This window comes from Cydia fagiglandana, chromosome 9 (assembly GCF_963556715.1).
Source record: "Cydia fagiglandana chromosome 9, ilCydFagi1.1, whole genome shotgun sequence".
In the NCBI taxonomy this organism is placed as follows: Eukaryota; Metazoa; Arthropoda; class Insecta; order Lepidoptera; family Tortricidae; genus Cydia; species Cydia fagiglandana.
The window spans coordinates 6,526,634-6,550,445 of NC_085940.1; the positions used below are offsets into that span (position 1 = coordinate 6,526,634).

Consider the following 23,812-nt stretch of genomic DNA (forward strand, 5'->3'; position numbering starts at 1 on the left):
AAGGGACCGACACCGTTTTATCACGCTGTCGCGTAGACAAATACGACCATCATATCCGTACTGCGGTATTCGTCCCACGTTGATATAGCGGTTTTATAATTAATATCAAAGTTTGTCCAACGAGTTATGTCCAATGCAAGTTAAGTCGCGCAAAAAATCTTATCAACTTGTCATGCTTTTGCCCGCTTTCTATTCCCACATTAATTTGTTCATCAAAAATAACTGTTACTCAGCTTTCACTCTCGACCTAATCCTATTTATAATAAAAGTTAATTATACTTTACGCGCGAATTCATTAATTGTATGGCCGACACCAGCAATATTTAGGTAGGTACTCATAATATGTGTATAAATCTTCATTTTTAGGGTTTTTACCCAAAAGTTTTTTTTTTTTAATGTACGGCTGGCGGCATCTGCGTCAAGCGGTGTACCCTTGTTTTGCCGACAAACTTTTCATCGAATATTATTTCATCGACAACGATTCATCGAAAGGTTAGTACTAGTAATATTGTTTGGCGTTATTTTGTTTCATATACTATTTATTTCAATTTTTCTTACTGCGTAGAAATACTATTCAACGAATATTACTTGATCGCTGATTCGTTTCAAATGATTTTAATTGGCACAACTACTAAACATTGCAATTCATTTGTTCGACGTATTGCTTTAATACATTTTTATATGTCGTACTACTCATTTATACATTTTTCTGGTGTAACAATTTTAGGTTTAGGTTAGGTTAGAAATGCGACCCCACACAGAAACGAACGGCTATCTAAGTCGGTTTAGGTTAGGTTAGAACTGCAACCCCACACAGAAACGAACGGCTTTAAAAGTAGGTTTAGGTTAGGTTAGAACTGCGACCCCACACAGAAACGAACGGCTTTCAAAGTGGGTTTAGGTTAGGTTAGAACTGTGACCCCACACAGAAACGAACGGCTTCAAAGTGGGTTTAGGTTAGGTTAGAACTGAGCCTGCACAGAAACGAACGGCTTTCAAAGTAGGTTTATGTTAGGTTAGAACTGCGACCCCACACAGAAACGAACGGCTTTAAAAGTAGGTTTAGGTTAGGTTAGAACTGCGACCCCACACAGAAACGAACGGCTTTCAAAGTGGGTTTAGGTTAGGTTAGAACTGCGACCCCACACAGAAACGAACGGCTTCAAAGTGGGTTTAGGTTAGGTTAGAACTGCGAGCCCACACAGAAACGAACGGCTTTCAAAGTGGGTTTAGGTTAGGTTAGAACTGCGACCCCACACAGAAACGAACGGCTTCAAAGTGGGTTTAGGTTAGGTTAGAACTGCGACCCCACACAGAAACGAACGGCTTTAAAAGTAGGTTTAGGTTAGGTTAGAACTGCGACCCCACACAGAAACGAACGGCTTTCAAAGTGGGTTTAGGTTAGGTTAGAACTGCGACCCCACACAGAAACGAACGGCTTCAAAGTGGGTTTAGGTTAGGTTAGAACTGCGACCCCACACAAAAACGAACGGCTTTCAAAGTAGGTTTATGTTAGGTTAGAACTGCGACCCCACACAAAAACGAACGGCTTTTAAAGTAGGTTTAGGTTAGGTTAAAACTGCGACTCCACACAGACACGAACGGCTATCAAAGTAGGTTTAGGTTAGGTTAGAACTGCGACCCCACACAGAAACGAACGTCTTTCAAAGTAGGTTTAGGTTAGGTTAGAACTGCGACCCCACACACAAACGCACGGCTATCAAAGTCAAATATTACATTTTGAAATAATTTTATGCGTAATAAATTGTATTAAATGCAATCCAAAATGAAATAAGAAAACCCGTAAAGAAATACCACGATATAAACTATATACGAAATAACTCGAGTGCCAATTAAAAGTCCTAGATTTAAATTTACTAGTATCAATTCTTCGACGCAATGACTTGTCGATGAAATGAAAATACTTGAAACGTTGTCTTCGAAATAACATTCGATGAAATGTCTGTCGGCAATTCAAGGGTAAACCGCGTCAAGCGTGTGTACCGTTGTCCTCGGGTAAGTCTCCGATGTTTGCCTGTCTGTCTCACTACCAGTGGGTCGTATTTCAAGCGTAATAGGTAGAGCTTGATAGTCACTAAAGTACGCATCACTCCAATACACCTAATTAAAAAAAAGAAGTTTTCACTTCAAAAATATTACCGTTTTTTGAGACGGACGAGCTAGTTACATAGCACACATAGAAAACTACGCACAAATGCAAAATGTTCTTTAATTACTACGCACTCATACTAAAATAATTCAACGATATTAGTGAAAAAAAAAGCTATATAAAAAATATGTTCTTAGGGCGCAAGGCCGACCCGCAATTTACTTGGCCGGATTATTACTTAAAAGCACCTAAATCTCTCTTAGTACGAGTATATATCCTATATAAATAAGGACATTTCCTTTACCGTGTGGGAGTGATAAATCTAAGCGTTGTGTAAACTGCGACCTAGCTCTAAATACCTCCTTTGTATTCGTCTGCAGGCATCTCAAGGTAACCGGGTGACTATTATTATATTTTAGCTCGTGGCGTCCTTTAAGACCTGCGTTTCAGTCACAGGTGCCGAGCACGACACGAGTGAGCTGAGGCCATGGGGCCTACCTAGGGTTGCCAGAGGTCGGGATTTGGCGGGATTCTCCCGGTTTTTAGCATGTGTTCCCGATTCCCGACAAAGTGTAAACTGTCCCGAAAAACGGCTGCACGTTATAGAACAATAATTTCAAGTTCCGAACTGTCGTCGAGCGAGCGAGCTGACGTAGTGCCAAATTGCCAATAATGCAAAATATTGTTGTTTTTAATACGATTAGTACTTTAATTTGAATGCATTTTTTTCCCGACCTAAGTCCCAAAATCCCGAAAAATTGATATTGTTTCCGATAATAGCGCCTTCCGATCTGGCAACCCTTAGGCCTACCGGCAAAACCGAAGTTCGCAAATTGCGGGCGTCTTTCTCTGTCACTCTAACGTATTAATTGAAGTAAAAGGGAGAAATGCCCGCAATTCACGAATTTCGATTTTCGCGGTAGTAGGCCAGTTTATCACAATAGCGCTCACCGAGATCTTAAGGCGGTCTTCACATTGGTTGCAGAGCGGAACGTTGCTATATATAATATATGATTGGTCGCTGACATATCGTAAATTATAGTTCGTTTTTTTTTGCATTAGAAAGAACTTGAAAGAAGTTAAGCGATCTTGATATGTCTTAAAATTGCAAAACGCTTTTTAAAAATCAGTAACTATTACTTATGAAAGCAGAAGAATATAAATGATCTTATTAGATTCATAACTGTTACATATTTGCCGTAACTTATTTTTAAAATGTGTTTTTCAATTAAAAGACACATCAAGATTGTTTACCTGATTTCTAATGCTAAACAAACGCACTATATGTATGAGTAAAGTGTGGATTCGTCATGATGAAGATGTAATCTTAACACAATACCATTTTTTGTGTGGTGAGAAAATAGAAGCGTTGTTTCGTTCTAGAGAAAGGTGTCCGTTTTGTATTTGTATGGGAAATGTTCTCGCTCAAAAATATTTACATTCTCGAGAATTGTACAATTTTACACTGACGGAAGTGATCTGTTTAGTAACCAATTCGTTTAATACTGTTTATTCCGGCTGAGTTATTAGCTATGCTATGAGTATGAGGCAAGATTTTTACAGAAAGATCTTCGAATATTCCGAGCTCTGCGAAATGAAAGCCGCCAACAATTATTGTGTTTAAATTTGTTTACAAATTTTGGTTTTGACTTCCCTACAAAATAATTTGATGTTGGCTTTAGTTTAATGTCAATAAAGGTCAACTTTGTGTGATATTTCATAAGATTTCAAGAATAAATTATAATTATTTTGCGTGAGTTATGTTAAACTTATGGCATTCAGTGGGTAGTGATTAAAAATGTGATTTGTGTTTACCCGAATATTTGTTAATTAATCTGTGGGTAGTCGCGAAAATGACCCTTCTCTCCTAGCCGTCAATTCTAATGAGGGAAAAGTATAAAATGTAACTTACCATGGGATGGGGGGATCATTCTCGCTTGGCGCTTTAACCAGTAACATGTAGCACGAAGGTTACGGCTTGTTAATTAAATATTGTTAAAGAGTGTTGAAGTAAGAAGTTGGTGTAAAATAAAAGTAATTGATTGTACGAAGGACTTTGATTTATCACATTTGTCATCAAAAGCAATGTTTTTACTAATTTAATTTTACTTGAATAATGTTGTTACATTTAAGGTGATCAACATTACAAATTTATATTACCAATTACTTTCGGAACGGATCGACCGATTTGATTGCGGATTTATTTAAGGATTCGTTATCGACAACTATACTGTATCAGTTTGTTTATAATGAACAAATATCATAAGTCAGACTTTATTCAGCATCACTGTTTTAAAAATAAATCATGTTATTATTATGGAGCTTACCTACGTGTTGTTAAATGTGTGATCCTCTTTCGAATATAGGCTGCCTACTCTTCAACTTAATCGTAAACATTGTTGTTTTCCGTAAATACTGTTTCGACGGTTATGCTAAGTGCTTTATACGAGTATATTATTCAGAAATGTAATGGCTAGTCCCGAGGCTCGGGGAAACCTTATATATATTTACCTTCTAATGAATTGGAATGTAAATACATAAACAATGTTGGTACAAAATAAAGTATTTAATCAATAGTTTCGTTTAATCCTTGTGGTATTAACCCTAGCAATGCTGAGACAAAATTTACTCCCGTAATTTAGTCACGTTTGTACCCGCATACCTAGGGATTAATGCCTACGAACAAAGACACTATTTTTTCAAGGATGTTGTTGATGTCAATGAACTGCCGAAGAGTTCTGAACGCTTAGGCGTAGGCAAACGATCGCTTTTCAAACCTGAGGCCTATTTTAACTTCACAGATTGATTTAACCACTAACGGAGGGCCTACTGCAAAAAAATCGGCTTTATCTGTCTCTCTCGCACTTGCATATCACGCGATGAGGCAGATAATTTTGGTTTTTAGCGGTAAAGCCTAAAACGAAGACGGGAAACCGCTATGTCGACTCGCTGACAATACATAAGATCGGTTGGTACATCCCCACCCAATGGAATAAAAGAATATTCTTACTCGTAAAGGAACTATAACTGAAATCTTCTTCTTCTTCTTCGTGGTCGTGACCTCATGTCTGAGGGACGTGACTCCTATGGGTTATTCTTCCTACCACTGCTCTCCAGGCCTCTCGATCTTCGGCCATCTGCATTGTTGCCTGGAGCGAAGTCTGGGTAATATTTTGTACCACATCTGACCATCTACTGGGTGGTTATAGAGACCATAACTGAAATAGGTAGACACTTATGGTCTCTATAATGCTTTAGTCATTTATATTCCCACTTTCATATTACTCTATTTTATTTGTATTCTCTCCCTACTCCAAAAAGTTGCTTAAAACCGCAAATAAAGCTTTCGAATTAAATGCAAATTAAATTTAATTGGGTACATTTATTAACTAAGTTAGTTTTTGTTCAAGCAGGCTGGTAATTCGGAGCCTTACGCATTTGTATAGTTATCCTTTATATTTCTAATAAAATAATTGTAAATAAATCCAAACAACTATAAATATTTAATGAATAAAAGTCATAATATACTAACCGGTAGCATGTCTGAAGAGTTGGCGTATCGGAAGGTAGCCACCGGCGCAGCTCGCCATCCCCCTGGGCCCGTCTCATCTTCCACCAGCCCTATGACCGTGAAGTTGCCCTCAGCATCGCCTGCGCTGTCCATATATACCTGAACAAAACATTTTATGGATAGGTAAAGCAATAAGACTGCTAAAGCCGAAGAAGTATGGAATGCAGGTGAATCTTTGTTCCTCCAACTGTATGGCGCCAAACTCAGAGACTCTTGATGGTCATCGCCATACCTTATTTACAAAATCTTTGAGGCGTGCCGCAGCAAAATTGGAGGCTTTGCCACCTACTTCTGCAAGTGCGATACAACACTCTTTCAGAACATACTATCAAGTCCAACAATTGCTGGGAAGTATTAAAACTGAATCCTGAAGAGTGGGGTTGGAGTCGTCAAAATGGTTGCATGTATCCTGTTCGCACTACCCTACCACCAGCTCCGGATGAAATAATGGCCCTTATATTTTGCTCGTGGAAAAGTGGACGTTCCATTCTTATGTGTTCCTCTGTAATAAGTGGGATAACCTGATCCCCAGTATGCAAAATATGCGAGGGGTTTTCTTGCTCCAACCCGGACTTGAACAAAGGTGTGGCTCCTGTAGACATAGACGACAATGATGATTATGATGATTTTAAAGATGAAAAATAAGCGTAATATTAATAAGTAGACATAATTATAGTTCATAGGAAGTATATTGTAGCCGATTAAATCGTACTTTTGCCTTGAAATATCTTTTTGTCATAAAATAAGGGTCATATAAATGTGGGTGTGGTCTCAGCACTTACCCCCCCCCCCCCCCCCAAAAAGGGGTTAGGACGCCTAAATTTTTCTAGGACTCGGCAGATCCTTATTTCTAGTACCAAGATAAAGATCATAAATAAAGTTTCATGGATGGAAAGTTTTATGGACATATTTTGCCGCCAAAATATGCTACTTTTACCATACTATACGTACATCTGCGAAGAAATTCAAAGGCGTATGTGAAGTCCCCAATCCGCATTGGGCTAGCGTGGGGACTATAGCCCAAGCCCTCTCGCGCATGAGAGGAGGCCTGTGCCCAGCAGTGGGACTTATATAGGCTGAATTATTATATTATTATTATTATACTTGCGTACAATTATTAGATTGCTCTAGGAACTTAGGGACTTATACCACCCACACTCTACTTGAATTCCTAATCTACTTTTGATTTCGTATACGAGGAAAGGAACTCTCATTATTGTATTTCACGAGTGACAAGACTAGCGACTAATGAAAAAAATAATCCTTTACGCGTGTAACAAATCACGCTCCTTCCCTTATTGTTTTATTCAAGTCAAGGACAATAATGCTAAAAATCCTACTAAAATTATAGTTACGGAACCCTTCGTGCGCGAGTCCGACTCGCACTTGCCCGGTTTTTTTATTTGAACAAAGGTAATGAAATATTTTTATGTACGTTCCTAAATGAGGTCAGTGGTACTGATTTCAAAGCAACACGTCAGATTTACTGCTGAAAATTTATTCACCGAAGTCGGATCCTGAAAAAGGGATGTAGGTACATCTTTGTACACCGTTTCATGTTAAATTTGATACAAGCATATCACGTCACAGCTGCAATAAATTCATTTTAAGTGATTGAAAGTGTTATTCCAAATAGAAAATACTTTCAATTCGCGCTGGTCACCTAGCAGTAACGCTACGTCTTACGTAGGCGAACAACGCGCGAACGCGGCGCGGCGCGGCGCGGCGAAATCAATCCTTTGATGCCCATAGAAGTGTCCTACGTAAGCGATCTCGTTGCGAACGCGGTGCGGCGCGATTTGCACGCGAATGTCAGGCGGCGCGGCGCGTTCGCGCGTTGTTCGCCTACGTAAGACGTAGCGTAAGAGCGTGCGACTTTCAATCCGAAGGTCGCGTGTTCAAACCCCGGCTCGTATCATTGAGTTTTTCGGAACTTTTTATATTTTTATAAAGCCTATAAGGTGTCCCACTGCTGGGCAAAGGCCTCCCCTCTAGACCTCCAATCCTCCCGATTAAGTGCAGCCTCTGTCCAGTTGCTGAGAAATGTGTCCAGGTCGTCCCGCCATCTCCTCTTAGGCCGACCTTGCCGGCGTTTACATTGTGGCAGCCACTCCGTGGCTAGTTTAGCCCACCTCTGTGGGTGCATGCGTCGTACATGGCCTGCCCAGTCCCACTTTAGCGGAACTTATGTACGAAATATCATTTGATATTTACCAGTCGCTGTTGTGAAGGAAAACATCGTGAGGAAACCGGACTAATCCTAATAGACCTTATTACCTCTGAGTTGGAAGGTCAGATGGCAATCGCTTTCGTAAAAACTAGTGCCTACGCCAATCCTCGGGAATAGTTGCCAAGCGGACCCCAGGCTCCCATCAAAAAATGCCGGGATAGCGCGAGGAAGACGATGACTTTCAATTAAAATTTTCTATTTATAATAGCCCTCGAAAAACGGGAAATAATGTTCAAATTGAATCGAGTCAGACAGTTGGGTAATTATTTCCAACATAGAGAGAACTCGTAAAGTTAAATTAATACCCATTTCATACACCCCGAAAAGTTTAATTGTTATGACTTTTTTAGCTAAATTGAATATGCTGGCACGAAAACTTCATCGTTTTAGGCAAACATACCTTAGGTTGATTTATATTAAGCAGAAACGTCTGCGAGCGATAGATACTACACAATTTTATACTAAAGGAAATGAGGAAGAAAAATAATTTAAATTATTATTTTACTCGCTTAACTTCAAACTCGGGTAAATCCATCTGTCAGATGCGATTTGGGTATTATGAAAAGGTAATAGGGTAGATATTTGCTGAGAGGGTCGAAGGGATCCCGAGTTTGAAGTTAAGCAACACATTTGTTAAAAGTATGGGTAAGCACATCGTTGCCGGTGGATTCTCAAGTTGATACTCCGGTGCCTGTTAAGATAGCAACATCTGCCGCTACATTGTTACGGTATATGTTGTTATGCGCCTCACTAAAGCGCGTAACGTGTTTACGTTACGCGTAATGTAGGAAGGAATGGAAAGGTTCTTAGTTCTTACGTTCAATCACTCCGTAGCTAACTTTAACAACTTCTAACCAACTGTGGGCCCGATTCGGATTATGAAATAGACATCTATTAGACATCACCAAGATACGATAACGATATGTTTAAGATCTAACCTGTCAAATTTGATATTTGCGCGATTCTGGAGATACTCTTGAACGATTTCCACAGAATATAACTTGGAGATCTAATTCACATCTAATAGAATATCTTACTCTATCTAACGTAAAAGTGACATTGGTTGCCCGAATTGCGCTGCAAAAGAGAACTAGTTGATATCTAAACTATAACGTATCTAGAATGGATCTAGTTATGTGTCGTCTCTTGTGAATATCTTGAAGTTCGAATACGGCAGTGTCTCAGTCTAACGGTAGATCTATATTTAGCCACACAATCACAAAACTCCATAGAGTTCTCTTAACGAAAGACCATTTGTTTACGTTTGCTACTGACATCTTGTTAATTAGATCTCCAAGGAATATTAAGGAGTCATTGACACCAAAGGCGGTATTCTAGCATTAACAAGCAAAACGTTCAATAAACTTTAACCCAACTACATTATTTGTAACAAATCACCACTCTGTGTGGCCCGCTTAGTTGATTGGTGCTCACGGTCTAGGTCGTATCAAAATAAGATGAAACCCATATCAAATCGTTAAAATATAATAGGCATGGGATAGTCATCATCATCATCATCTCAGCCATAAGACGTTCACTGCTGAACATAGGCCTCCCCCTTTTTTGGGGGGTGAATGCCATAATCGCCACGCTTGGCAGGCGGGTTGGCGATCGCAGTCGAGTACACCGAATTTGAGGGACGCTGCTGCCCGTCCACCGGTGATCTTAGACGTGGTTTAAGGACATACCCGGGTCCTGGACGTAGTTTAAGGACATACCCGGGTCCATGGGATAGTATTTAAATATAATTATCTAAACTTATATCCGCCTTCATATTCCCTCCTTTATTTTTATTTTAAATTTGAAAATAAGCTTTTTTATTATAAACAACGTTGTTTATTTATCTGATTCAATAAAATAAATTAATTATCCTTTGAGATTTTTAAAAAATAAATTAGTTTCCTTATTTGCTCAAGAAATATGATACCCGGAGGATACTCAATACTTTTTAAGCAGGTAAGGTAAAAGGGTTTTATTTTACAAATCAGTTTTAAAAACGGCAGATAATTTCATTACTTCCCATTTTATATTATAAATAAGTAATCTAACAGCAACAAACGGAGGCACAACATCAGTCTTACTCAGCAAGAAAGCTATAAATGACCAGTCGCGTCATGACAGAAAGTTTAATTTAGGTATGCTAGATCCGGCCCAGACCCTTCGACCTTGCGGACTTTCTGTAATGGCTCCTCTAGACGATGGGCCAACGTCGGCCACTCCAAGGGACGCAGCCATGCGGTAGAATGAGATAGCAATATCACTTGCTCCCCTTAAAATAAAATACGTCCCTTGGAGTGGCCGGCGTAGGCCCATCGTGTAGAAGAGCCATAACGACGGTAGACAGGCGCGTTTCGTGGCCTGCGGGCGCAGCACGGTTCCATTTTTATCGACTATCACTATGCGCGTCCCTTTCGCACTTACATACTTGTTAGAACGTGACAGGCATGGTGACAAGGGATAAAAACGCGACCGTGCTACGCCGCCTGATATTATTTTACAAGCCTTTATTTAACTTGCCCTATGTTCCTGCAGACCACTAATGTCCAAAAGAAGTACCTACCTAGGCCGACACATACTATGAGGGTACAGAGCATTACGGCCCCAAGAATCTGGAATTTCCTGGATTCAACGGGCATTAGTAGTGAACTTTAAAGGGCCATCACAATAGATCACAGCTTGGTCGAAGTGGCACTCGGAGGCCCACAACACCCCAATAATAATAAATAATAACTACTTTGAAAAAATAGTATCTTACACTGATACTCAAAGTTGAAAGGCAGTAACTCTATGTGCAATAGTATGCATCCCATACAAAGATAACACATTTTTCTTTAGATTGGCAAAACAAAATACGCGTATACACTGTGAAATTAAATACATAACTATGTAGTTAAGAAAGTATACATAAAACTTACATCAAATCCCTGAACAGAGCGGTAAGTAGTGGGTCGAAGAAGCTTCATCAGGGAGGCCCCGTCGGTAGCCGGGAGCCCCGCCCGCATCGCGGCGGTGGCAGCCCTGGCCCAGAGTACCACTGCGTCGTACAAATGAGCCGCTTCTATTGGTACCTAGTGACAAAACAAATACCGTTACGTAACAAGAAAAAACTCATCGGAAAATCGACTCTATTGACATTTCATTTGTTCTTTTAAAAACTTAATGTATGGAATGTGTTTTTTTTTTTATTAAATTTTTAATTTAATTTTTTAATTTTATTTACATTTTAATTTTATTCTTTATTGACTTTTACAATGTTATAGGTACTATTATCAGACTTTTTTTTTACACACTCTTAATTATCCGATAGATTATGATGAAATGTTTTAATAGGTATTAGCTAGTAAGTGAAATATTATGTGCCCTAACAGGGTGTCATGAATTGGCCAACTTAACTGTAAGATCCTATTATGTAATTTATGTTCATGACTGCAATAAATGAAATATGAAATATGAAATAAAATCAGCTGAGAAGTTTTGAAGTTGACGCTGGGACTCAAGATGCTACAGTTATAGTGCATAATTATTTTCCATCGCATTTTCACGGAAACGTACGAACGTGTCTTTCTTTTCAGTCAGTCACAGGTACAAAAAGTATTGTACAAAGGTTGAGTGAATAGTAGCATGACAAATACGTACGAGAAAGTACGATGGAAAACAATTAAGCACTATACATCATAAATGTATCTGCATACCGAGATACACAGGGTCCGCCTAAGCGGATTTTGCAGGTCCTTTGACATGACAACAGTGTGAGTGCTACTATGAATGTCATATTTTCAAAGGAATCTGACGTATGATGACACACACTTTTCACTGCCTGAAAATATGTGCAGAATTAGTTTGACTCGACTCTAAACTGCTAAATTAATAACATTCCACTCTACCCGTACTTGGACAAAAACAATAAGGTTTACTCGGGTAATTCCGAATGTCGAAAACTGTCGGATAATTCCGAAACGAGACTTTTATTATGATGGAATTAAGGGTGATTTTCATCTGGTTTTCGGAATTATCCGACATTCTATATTACCCGAATACACCTTACCTACGTCGTGAATCGTGATTTTATAAATCTGTCGGGAACTTTTTGAAATCTACGTTCCTTTTTCCACACTTTTTATCTGTGCGTAACTTGAATCAGTCTTCAACATCATTCGTTCCAATCATCTTTCTCGAAATAGAAAAGCCTAACTTATAAACGCTAAGTATTTTTATCCTAATCGTGAATCTTATTCAGACATAACCAATGTGTTATGCTTTTGAACTGGTTTGGAACGATATGACCTTGACGGTTGTCGTGGTGACTGGTGCGCATCTCACATATAACTTTAACTTAATTTCGCATGCACCACGCGTGAGCGACCTTCAAGGTATCGTATATAAAAATATATTTTGTTTTATATAAGTTGTCCCGCCAGCTCTGGACCGATCAAAGTGGGGTGCTCTTGTGTTGGAGGCCAAGACTCATTTTGGATCACCGCGCCAACCAAGTAAGTAAGTTGTCAGTTTTGACAGGCGTGGGTAACTCCGCGATTTCGTCGCTTTGCTACAAGTAGCTAAAAGTACATCCGTTCCACACCAATTTTGTCGCCACCTAGCGGCCTTATCTGTCCTGATCGTAACAGACGCGTTTTGTTAGAGAGTGAGTCTTCTGTACCTAGTACTATTATTTATACTGTGGTTTTGACGAGATAGGGAGAGATATATGTAAAGTATGTAGTTAGAATACTAACTAGTTATTTTACAACTAGTAAATTAACTTGCCAACTTTCCAATTAAAAAGTTAGGTTGGTCGTATAGGTACCAGTTTAGTTGAAAATGTCAAAATTTCTCATCGCGAACTTTTGCCCCAGTTTCTAAAATTCATACAGTAGAATTTTCTTTGTTTTTTTTATTTACCTGTCCTTCCAATTAGCCAGCTTAGTCAGCTGTGACCTAGTTTAGTCCAAAAGTAGGCAAACCATGTTATTTTTCAGCTTGTTTACGAATCAGATTGGTTTCGAGCGTGTGGTTCTATGAATTTTGCATCAAAAAAGCTTTTCGCTTTTAGTTTAGTTTTGCCCTAGGTGGAGGTTATCCTCATTGGATACTGCCAGCCCGGTTTGGCAGCATGTCTGACTTAGCTAGGATTTCTGCAGCTGTCTACGGACTAAAACCTTTCACCCTGTCCATGTCCAGTGTTTCTGATTTTTTTACAAATCAAAAAGTCAAATTTAACGTTTATTTATTACCACGAACGTTGCAAGAATAGTATCCGAATAGTAAGTAACAAACTTATAGGTAAATAAGTAAAATTTACATTAAATTTTCCTCTGAAACTGTTAAAAAAAATCGCACTTGCACAGTTTTTTTTAATTGTAATCTATTTAATGTTCATTTCGGTTTATCAATATACATATTTATATAATTAGATTGATAAGGAAAACCTTGTTGTTGTATTGTTGTTGTTGTTGTTGTTGGTGTTGTTGTTGTTGTTGAAACCGACAATCCGGGACCGATGGGCCTGGAGCAGAAGTGTGAGGAGACCCGACCCCAGATAACGGGAACAGGGACGGACAAAGAAGAAGAAGAAGATAAGGGAAACCTCGTAAATGTAATTAATATGAGACTCAAAATGGCGCCAATAAAATAGGTAAGTAAATAGGTTTCCATTACTCCTTTTGAAAACGATATCCTTATTGTTTGAAATCCTGAAGAGTACGTAATTTGATAAGTTAGCCGTAAGTCAGAATAATGGACATTTAAGATAATTTTGCATAATTAATATTTATTATAGCATTAATTGGCTTAATTTGTAATGTAAACTTGGTAGCAAAGTTTGTTCACCTCTTGAAACCTTCACAACGTTCAAAATTCGATTTTAATTTGCATGAGGGTTTAAAAGCAACGTTTCTCCCTTTTTTAAACAAAATTTTGATTGCAACGATTTTAATAGCATACGCAGTGCGAGTGTTATTTTACACGTCAAACTTCTATGGAATTATTACGTATAAGTAAATAACACTTGTAATGCGTGTGTTATTGTGCAGACTTGTCTTGGTCACTCTTCGTCTATATTTTCTCGTTCCGATATTTTTCTGCACAATTATTTCATAATCTTTAGCTCACCTTAAGCTAATAACTTTGGTCATCTATCATCGCCTCGGGTAATCTTCAAATATACAAAAACTCCTGGCGGCCTAGTCAAGGTGATGGTTGCGCATCGTCCTCAAACCGCTATGTGTCTCTCTATTACTCTTCCATATTAGCGTGACAGCAGGCGTGGCTCACTCCGCGATTTCGTCGCTTTGCTACAGGTAGCTAAAAGTACATCCGTTCGACCCCAATTTTGGGGTTTGCCATAAGCCGCGCGTGGCGCTGTCGCCACCTAGCGGCCTTATCTGTGCTGATCGTGACAGACGCGTTTTGTTAGAGAGTGAGTCTTCTGTACCTAGTACTATTATTTATTCTGTGGTGACAGTGATAGTTGCGTTTCGTTCGCTACGTAGCGTTAGCGATTGACATGTTATTGTCTACGGATATGTCTACGGAGCCAGGCCGCGTAGCCAAAATGCCAATCGCTTACGCTCCGTAGCGATCGAAACGCAACTGTCACTGTCGCACTAATATGGAAGAGTGATAGAGAGACACAAAGCGTTTCGTTGTCGAAGCGATAGCGATTGTAACCTTGGCTAGGCCGGCAGGCCGCGTAGCCAAGATGCCAATCGCTTACGCTCCGTAGCGATCGAAACGCAGCTGTCACTGTCGCGCTAATATGGAAGAGTGATAGAGAGAGATAATGCTTTTCGTTGTCAAAGCGATAGCGATTGTAACCTTGTCTAGGCCGGCTGGACTCAAATCTCGTAGCACGTACTCGTATTGGTCGTTAGTAGAAATGAAACCCTATTCGTAGGAAAGGTTGGTTGCTTCCTTATTACGGGAATGACTCGTGTTATTGAATATTCCATATGTAGGAAATCTCTGATTGGGCCTTGATATTCAAGGTTATGTTTATACCGGGTGTGGCCTGAAACACGAGCAAATAATTAAAACATAGATTGTACTCCTCAAACAGTGACACTTTTGTTCAACAACTTTTAAAAATTATGAAGTATTCAGACTCCCTATTTTTCATACAAAATAAATATTATTTTCAATGGATGCCATCGCCACGCCATTATCATTGTGACTGACGTTGCTTGTCACGCCTTAAACATAATAAAAATTTGCAATACATTGCGTCTTAGAATAAACTTTAAAGTGTATTTAAATTCAAACCACAAGTTATTTTTAAAAGTCGCTGAACAAATGTTGGTCAGTATGAGGAATACAGCTTACGGTTTAATATTTTGCTTATATTACAGGCCACACCCGGTATACCACTATACTGGGTGTAAATTTCATCAATTATTCGATTGATTTGAGAGTACCTAATTCCAAAGTTAATATGGGTGGAGGGGTCAACAAATAGAGGCTGAACTAGAGAAAAATTCAATTGAGTAGTTAGGTACGCAGTTTCAAGATCAAGCGTTCTATTGATTAAACTTATTATAGTTAGGAGTATAGCGTAACCTGTCAAATCATCATCATCATTTTAGTCTTCAGTCGCCCACTGCTGAGCCTGTCAAATACTATTTACTTACTACTTTATTTTTAATCTAATGCAAAAAAGGCGGAGGTTATCAAATCACCGGTTTTTTTTTTCAAGGCTAATTACTAATGCTAGTTAGTTAAACAAATATTAAATTAAGATGCTATAATATCATGTTACTTACAGAGGCGTCTTCGTAAAGCTTATGGTAATTGGGCACACAGAACGGGGGCGCAGCCGAGTGGTTGCGTATCATCTGACACAGCTCCCTGAAACACAACACTTGTTAAATACAGGCCAATTTAAACGTGCAGTAGTTAGCTGAACCGAGAAAACCGAACACACCGTGCACAGGACCGAGAAAAGTGGCGCTATCCTGTGTCGGAACCCAAAAGCCGTATTCGAACAATGAGATACGTCAAATACTAGATATTGAAACGATATGGATCGGATATGTTAGTGTCAAACAAGTTTCAAAATTGACGTTTCTTCAAATAAAAACGTCACTTTTGACACTGACATGTTCATTTCGCTCAAACTGGTCCGCACAAGTATTAGTGCGAGTGGGACGCCCGCGTGAATGACAGCTATTTAACTGATATGATTCCAATACTTATATCATTTAATCAGTCATCATTATCCTACCCACACAGACAAATTCGCGGGAAGGATCTAGTTAATAATTATAAATAGGCGAGATTGAGAGATTGTCGATTTTTTGGAATCTAATAACTGTTAGTGAGCTCGCAACAGTGTGCGTTTGTTAGCTCGCAACTTGAACTAAAAAACGCGCGCTATTGTGATCTAGTTTTTAGTTAATAGATTCCAAAAAATCGACAATGTCACAACTCTCCTCTGTCACAACTCATCTCGGTCTCCCCTACAAAAGTAATTCTGTCTGAAGCGTAAAGAGGTACGCTTAAACCGCTAAACTGATTTAGATGGGTATGGAAATAGTTTGAGACCCGAGGCAGGACATAGCATAGTTTTTTACAATAATCACCATACTTCGCAAACGAAGTCCTGGGCAGAAGTTAGTATGTTAATAAAAAAGTTAATCCTTTGTTTATGACTCCTAATAGTCTGCCGCCCACAATATGGGTACTTTTGTAGCACTATAGTAAAAAAAACCGGGCAAGTGCGAGTCGGACTCGCGCACGAAGGGTTCCGTACCATAATGCAAAAAAAAACAATAAAAAAAAACGGTCACCCATCCAAGTACTGACCACTCCCGACGTTGCTTAACTTTGGTCAAAAATCACGTTTGTTGTATGGGAGCCCCATTTAAATCTTTATTTTATTCTGTTTTTAGTATTTGTTGTTATAGCGGCAACAGAAATACATCATCTGTGAAAATTTCAACTGTCTAGCTATCACGGTTCGTGAGATACAGCCTGGTGACAGACGGACGGACGGACGGACAGACGGACGGACAGCGAAGTCTTAGTAATAGGGTCCCGTTTTACCCTTTGGGTACGGAACCCTAATAAACATTCTAAGCTTAATAGCATCGTTTGCAGACGATTCTGCTTGTTAAAAATTAATTCAGTAAAAATAATTAAAATTAAAAAAAAACTCATTCTTGAAAAGGTAAACATAAAGTCCTAAAATAGGTATATCTGTGCATGAAAATGGCAAAACATCCGTATGCAGAAATGGCCGGTTAGCTTACTCTTCAATTTTTAGGCTATAAAATTATCCGGCAACAAGTCTAGGGATAAGGGCATTGTTGGCCCTGTAAGTAACCTTGATATGTATGAAACATGAATTGAAAAACATGATCCTCGAATAAGAAACGAGCGCCGCATATTGATGTGTGATTCACGTCCTAAAAATAAGGAAAAAAAGATAGGAAATAGAATTTCCGCCTTTATAGAAAGTCCAAAATATTAGCAGCACGTGCAGGAATGATTCGCAACAATGCCACTTTTTCCTGACAATATTATTCACGATGTTCACTAGCAACCCAATATATTTTAACCACGCATTTCTGAGGCCAAAAGAAGAAAAAATTTAATATGACTATAAGTCAAATTTACAAAAAAAATCTCTACAAGTGTTTCCCTTACTCCTTAGTTTTTCTTATCAAAGCTTTTCAACCTTTGATACTTTTTTTACTCACTCATAAATAGGATTCGTTGGAAATGATGGCGTCAGTTTGAGTACAGCCCTGAAAGCCATGACGTCGCTACTGCTATTTTGACCCAGATGATCTGAAACAAACATTAAAACATTAATGGCCCAATCGAACTTAAAGATACGTCAATGAATAGATCTAGAAACGATATGGATTAGATATGTCAGTGTCAAATCTGACGTATTTTCGAACAAAAACGTCACTTTTGACACTGACACATCTATTCCATATCGTTTCTAGATCTATTAATAAACGTATCTTAAAGTTCGAATCGGGCAGTAACTTTCTTTCATTGGGAGATTTTCGTTTATCTGTTTTGTATAATGTTCTCAACTGTAAATATTATAGTTGAGTTGAAATAGAAATAATCTATTTGTAAGCACAGAATAAATAAAATTTAACTTTATCTCGAAAGTTTAAATGGACATAATATATAACTGTAACTCGTGTCGATTTAAAACCACTCGATTCGAATTTCGCACTTGTATTGGGTTCAAGGTCGGAAAAGTACTCCACAGTCTGTTTAAATAGGATTGGCAATAATAATATTGACGTGAGCTTAGTGTTGGTAGGAACTCGAGTCCTTTGAGTCTGAATTTGAAGAACCCAGCTCGTTTTTACGAGAACCTGCGCTTTAAAAACTTCTGAGTCTTTTTATTTCAAGTCGAGTCCTTTATTGTTGAGTTTTTTTTAAGTGTAACTGGAATGGACTCGAGCCTCAAAAAATTTATAGGTGTTTCCTACTATGAAGTATTTGAACAAATTAAATTATTTTCAGCAAATATTTTTAATTTGTTTTCTTAGTATATGACATTTATTTCTCTGAAAAGGACTCAAGTCTCTACTCGAAGAACTCGAGTTTATACTTAATTATAAGAGCCTGAAAAACAGAGTCGAGTCTTGAAGTACTCGAGTCCTACACAACACTACGTGAGTTTTCGATTTGCAGTCCCCCTTTGAAACGTTTTCTTATTGCTTTTTCTATTTTGCATCGGAAAATATCTCATCTATAAAAGATATTCCGAGAAATAGATGACGATATATTTATTGCGATAGATATTTATTTTCATGATATTGCACCTTACAGCTCTCTTCATCTCTAAATATTACTCAAAGTGGGTCATCGGCACAGATGTGAATTAACTTATAGGTAGGTAAATTACGATTCTGATTTTTCATCTTAAAAAAAATACGAAATAAATATATTTAATTTTCACAGCTTGCATTTATATTAAATATAAACTAAACTAATGCTTTAAATTAATGCTTTTAAGCTTGCATTTAAAGTAAAAAATTCAAGTACGAGTATATACTAGTTTTGACATTAAATGTGTTTGATATTAAAATACGGTTTTATTTTTAAACATGTTTGAATTTACTAAAGCACAATATTCAATGCATTTTAAACGAAATTTATATTACATTCTGTCTGAAATAAGCAAAGTTTTAGAAGTAAATACGAAAGTGTATTAACATCTAAAACTAATTAACTAATGAATGCGGTTGGAGCGTATAATTGAAAAATATAACTTATTTAATGACAGCCTAAAGATTGCACTAAGTATAAAGAACCATTTTGCCTACTGTCGAATCATATTTCATAATTATTAAAGGTTTGTAGAAGTATACTGAAGGTACAATATAACTTCATGATTTTAGTGCGATATAATGCAAGATTTTATAGGCATTCTGACATCAGAATACCGGGTGGACCTTTTTTAAATAGCTCGTTTTAAGGAGAGGTAAACTGGTTACCATTAAAGGTAAACCGAGGTAAGTACACAGTAGGTACAGTCAACGGTAAAAATATGGGTGTAGACAACTTACTCAAAAATATGTCCCATAGTTCTTAATTCACTGACATAAGAGTTATGGGACATATTTTTGAAATGATTTGTACACCCATATTTTTACCGTTGACTGTACAATATGTTATTTTGTTGAAATTCTTTGAGGTCGATCCGCTCTCCTGACACTCACTAATCTACGTATAAAATAAAATACATGGCATCTTTATATCACTAACATCATATATATAAAATTGAAAAACCAGAACGGGATAAAAAACCAGCGAAGAAGAGAGATGGCGCCTTACAAATTTCTAAAAAAGTTTTTGACACGTATCTCGAATACAACGCACGTATGATAAGAAAAAACTGTTTAAATCAATTATCTACATATAGGAATAAAACTAGAACATAAAAACTATCGCTTTCTATGCGTATTTAATTTACAATAAGTAAAAGAAATTTTCATAACAATCTTGATTTTACTATATTCGCCCATTTTCGGCAACTCTCGGTTGTTTTCGTTTGGTGGTGCTACAGCCTAGACCAAATTATCCGTAAGTTAAAGTAACCTAAATTATGTTTGTCATGTTAGTATACAGGTATTTCTGAGTTTTTTTACACGAAGTAAAATAAAAAGTGCTGCCAACCTCAACCTTAGTCCATAGCCCATACGAGTGCCTTATGCCATTTATGACATGACATATCAATCAAATTAATATTATCGTATGATTATCGTGTTAATAATTTGTATTTTATTGTTTTAAATTTCTTTTTGAGTTATATTATTCAGATTGACTTTCACGGCTTCCGAGATAGGCCAGAGAACCCATCAGTTTAAGGGATGGTGCCCGTAATAATGTGTGTGTGATAATTATACTTTAATGACTTTACAGATATAACCAATTCGGGAACTGTTTTCTCGCGTAATACGATGCGACTCGACCAGGTAGGATTTTTTCTTCTTGCTGAACAGTCACCATCAGATATATCGGAACGGGTGAGGTGTTCACAAATATCTGAACAATGTAAATTATAATGTAGTTAAAGTGCATGCTCAGATATTTTGGAGCTCAAGGGTTGCTCAAGATCTGATCAACCTCGGCCATGGCGACTGGCGAGAGCTATCGCAAGACCGGGAAACATGGTGTGATTTGGTGTCGGAAGCCAGGACTCATTTTCGATCGTTGCGTCACCGTAGCCGTCGTAAGTAATGTCAATATCCAGACAGGGAAATGGGGACTATTTACATTTGTATGAAAATGCGATTTATGGGCGGTGGTCGTACATATTCGTCTTAAGGCGGAAATTATTCTAATGAACGTGTTTGCAATTGGGCTTATAAAAATAAATAATAATTTTGGGTTAGCATTTGAATCACGCATTATAGGGAGGGGCGGGGGGAAGGGTGGCATTTTGTAGGGGTTGGTCACCACTTTCAAATGACACCCAATTCGTGTCTAGGAGACGCGTAGTTTTTTTATGCGTGTTTGAAGTTGCGTTCACAACACACCTGACTCGCTGTTAAAAACGAAATACAGTGGTCAAAAACATGTATACGGACATAGTGCTCAAAAATATGTATACAAAATTCAAAATTGGTTACCCTTTCGTACGCTTTGGTTGTATTATTGAACATAACCTCAACAAATACAAAAAAAAAATATTCGTGGTAACTATTGATTTCCTAACTTTGGGGAAGGGTTCGGGGGGGGGGTCCTACTCCCTCCCCCTCCCTATAATGCGTAATTCAAATGCAACCCCATAATTTTATGTTTAAACAAGTTTTAAATAAATACCTACGTAGATGAAAAAATACAATCTTGCATTTTATCAAATCACATAATTTTTTGAGAAATTTGCGAAGTAAGTTATCCAAATATCGGTTACAAATAAGAAGTCCCTATCACAGTTATAAACCCTGGCAGGGTTCAATTCAATACATAATAATATCGGTATTTAAGTAAACATAAGACAAACTCTTTATTTCATTTACGCGAGCGGAGCTGCGGGCCCGTCTAGTATATTTATAAGTTTTGTTGAGCCTTGTACTATCTAATATGGATTTTTAATTCGAAATAAAATTATTGTATTGAAATAGTAAGTATACCAGCATGGGCGATGGCGGAGGTGCTTGGGTCGTATATCTCGTCGTCGACCGCCACCACGGCGTAGTCGCCAGTCTGGAGCAGCCCGCGGCCCTGAAGCACCTTCACAAAGTCCACCAGCGCTATGTGCTCACCCAGGAACACGTACACTGCAACATATACATTGACTTAGAAATAAAGGGCTGGCTAGTATCTCGCACAGCGCATCAGCATAGCTATACAGAGAGGAAATGCGGCCAGCCTTCTGAGCACCCTGCCCGTTGACGGCGATTTAGGCCAATTTTTTACCTGTAGGTAGGTTATCGTGGTTGCGGCGTGGTTGCCTTTAAATAGAACAGACATTTAGATTGACAGCCGTGTAGCCTACTCATTTTACGGTTACGCAAAACATTTCATTATATGCCACGATCAAAACCGTTTTGACTCACAATAAGGCAATAGGCGACGGATATGACTCTACGTGACAGTGTGATAAAGACAGTAGGGACCGCCTCTTTCATTCAAAACACAACAAGTGACGTCATGGTAAAGTTGCTTACTCCTTATATCCGATTTATTACATAGAAATGTGTGTGTGTGCTGTGTGTGTGCGTGCGCGCGTGCGTGCGTGCGTGCGTGCGTGCGTGCGTGTGTGCGTGCGTGCGTGCGTGCGTGCGTGCGTGCGTGCGTGCGTGCGTGTGTGTGTGTGTGATTACATATGTGTACAAAACGCGGGAGTTTAAAGTGTTATCATATATCACTTACCTCTCGTCTTGTCGTAAGTTTGGTCCACTATCTTCTCCATGTTGGATATGTTCAAGGGTATGTAATAAGGAAAATTGTGCTCCGCCGTTACTATCATGTCATTGTGCGTTGCCAGTTTCTGAGAACAAAATAAAATAAGCATATAATGTTTTTGATCATTTAATTATCCGTAAGTAAACAACGGTAGACACTTTCATAGAATGCTCCAATTCATAATCATAATTAAGATTCAGATTAAATCTTCGAGAAGTTAAGGAAAATACGTGAAGTAACTTATCCCTTAATGAGATAAGCTCGCCTTTATACACATTTACTGTATTCTCTCTGTGTTTTGTGCTTGTTTTGTCCAATAAAGTGTTTACTACTACTTCATACTACCTGATAATACGAAAGCTGAAACCGCTCGTTTCAACGTATTTATTAACGCATTCACTGCCAGGGGGCGTGGCCTAGGAACAAACTTGTATGACGGTGAACGCACATGTGCGTTGGGGGCAGTGAATCTGTTAACTTGTTGTGCACACTTTGTTGTATAATTTGTGTAACGGCTCCTCTACACGATGGGCCAACGCTGGCCACTCCAAGGGACGCGGCCATGCGGTAGGACGAGATAACATATCACTTGCTCCCTCTAACGCATAAATGCGTCCCTTGGAGTGGCTGGCGTTGGCCCATCGTGTAGAGGAGCCATAACGTTTGTCTCGAGTCTGTTTGTCTTTACGAGTAGGAGTACCTACAAAACAAAATACCGCTGACATTTGGAACTACGAGACAAGTGGACTCCCACTCATTTAGTTTAGCGAATATGTATTATTACATACAAAGTCAATTAAACTTTCCGTGCTAGCACAAAGGGGTAGCAAATACTTAAGTGTTGACTGTAATCTGTAAACATTACTTAATCTTGTTATTGTTATTGTAACGTACCTATTTGTACTTATGGGAAATAAGTAAATATGACAGTCCAGTGTTTTTCTCGCTCTATAGGCGATTGTGCACTACAATGAATTTTACTGTCCGGCAGTCCGATTTTTTACAGTCCGATATGGCACGCCATTAAATGTACCTATATAGTAGCTTGTGCACTAGACGTAATTTTACCGTCAGACATTTTACTTTTCCCCATTCCGGACAGTTTTTTCCGGTCCGAGATGACAGCTATGAAAAACGTGTTAATGCTTGTGCACTGCGTCTGGAATTAGTATTATTCATGACTTGGCCGGGCGGAGACAGGCTAGGGGTTACCTCTTTTTTAGAAAAAATGGACAGGTGCACAAGCCAATCATCCGTTTATTTGATCCCACTGCGCCGCACCTGCTAGTAAAAAGACGGACAAGTGCACAAGCCAATCATCCGCTTTTTTATGCCACTGCGTCGTACCTGCGAGTAAAAAGACAGACAAGTGCACAAGCCAATCATCCGTTTTTTTCATCCCACTGCGTCGTACCTGTGAGTAAAAAGACGGACAAGTGCACAAGCCAATCATCCGTTTTTTTTCATGACAGTAATAGTACATTATTGTCGAGGTTCGGAAGTAGCTACTTGCAGGCTGAGG

General features: G+C 38.5%; 1 protein-coding gene across 1 annotated transcript in view; it reads right to left on the bottom strand.

Annotated features, from left to right (window-relative positions):
* The window catches only part of LOC134667142 (guanylate cyclase 32E-like), a 186,937-nt gene that overhangs the window by 134,030 nt on the left and 29,095 nt on the right, over window positions 1-23,812 (bottom strand). Inside the window, exons 3-8 of the mRNA XM_063524433.1 lie at window positions 22,258-22,375; window positions 21,516-21,662; window positions 17,604-17,694; window positions 15,666-15,750; window positions 10,827-10,979; window positions 5,643-5,780 (exon numbers count right to left, since the gene is read on the bottom strand). Coding sequence (XP_063380503.1) covers window positions 5,643-5,780; window positions 10,827-10,979; window positions 15,666-15,750; window positions 17,604-17,694; window positions 21,516-21,662; window positions 22,258-22,375 — 732 coding nt within the window. The remainder of the gene's footprint in view (window positions 1-5,642; window positions 5,781-10,826; window positions 10,980-15,665; window positions 15,751-17,603; window positions 17,695-21,515; window positions 21,663-22,257; window positions 22,376-23,812) is intronic.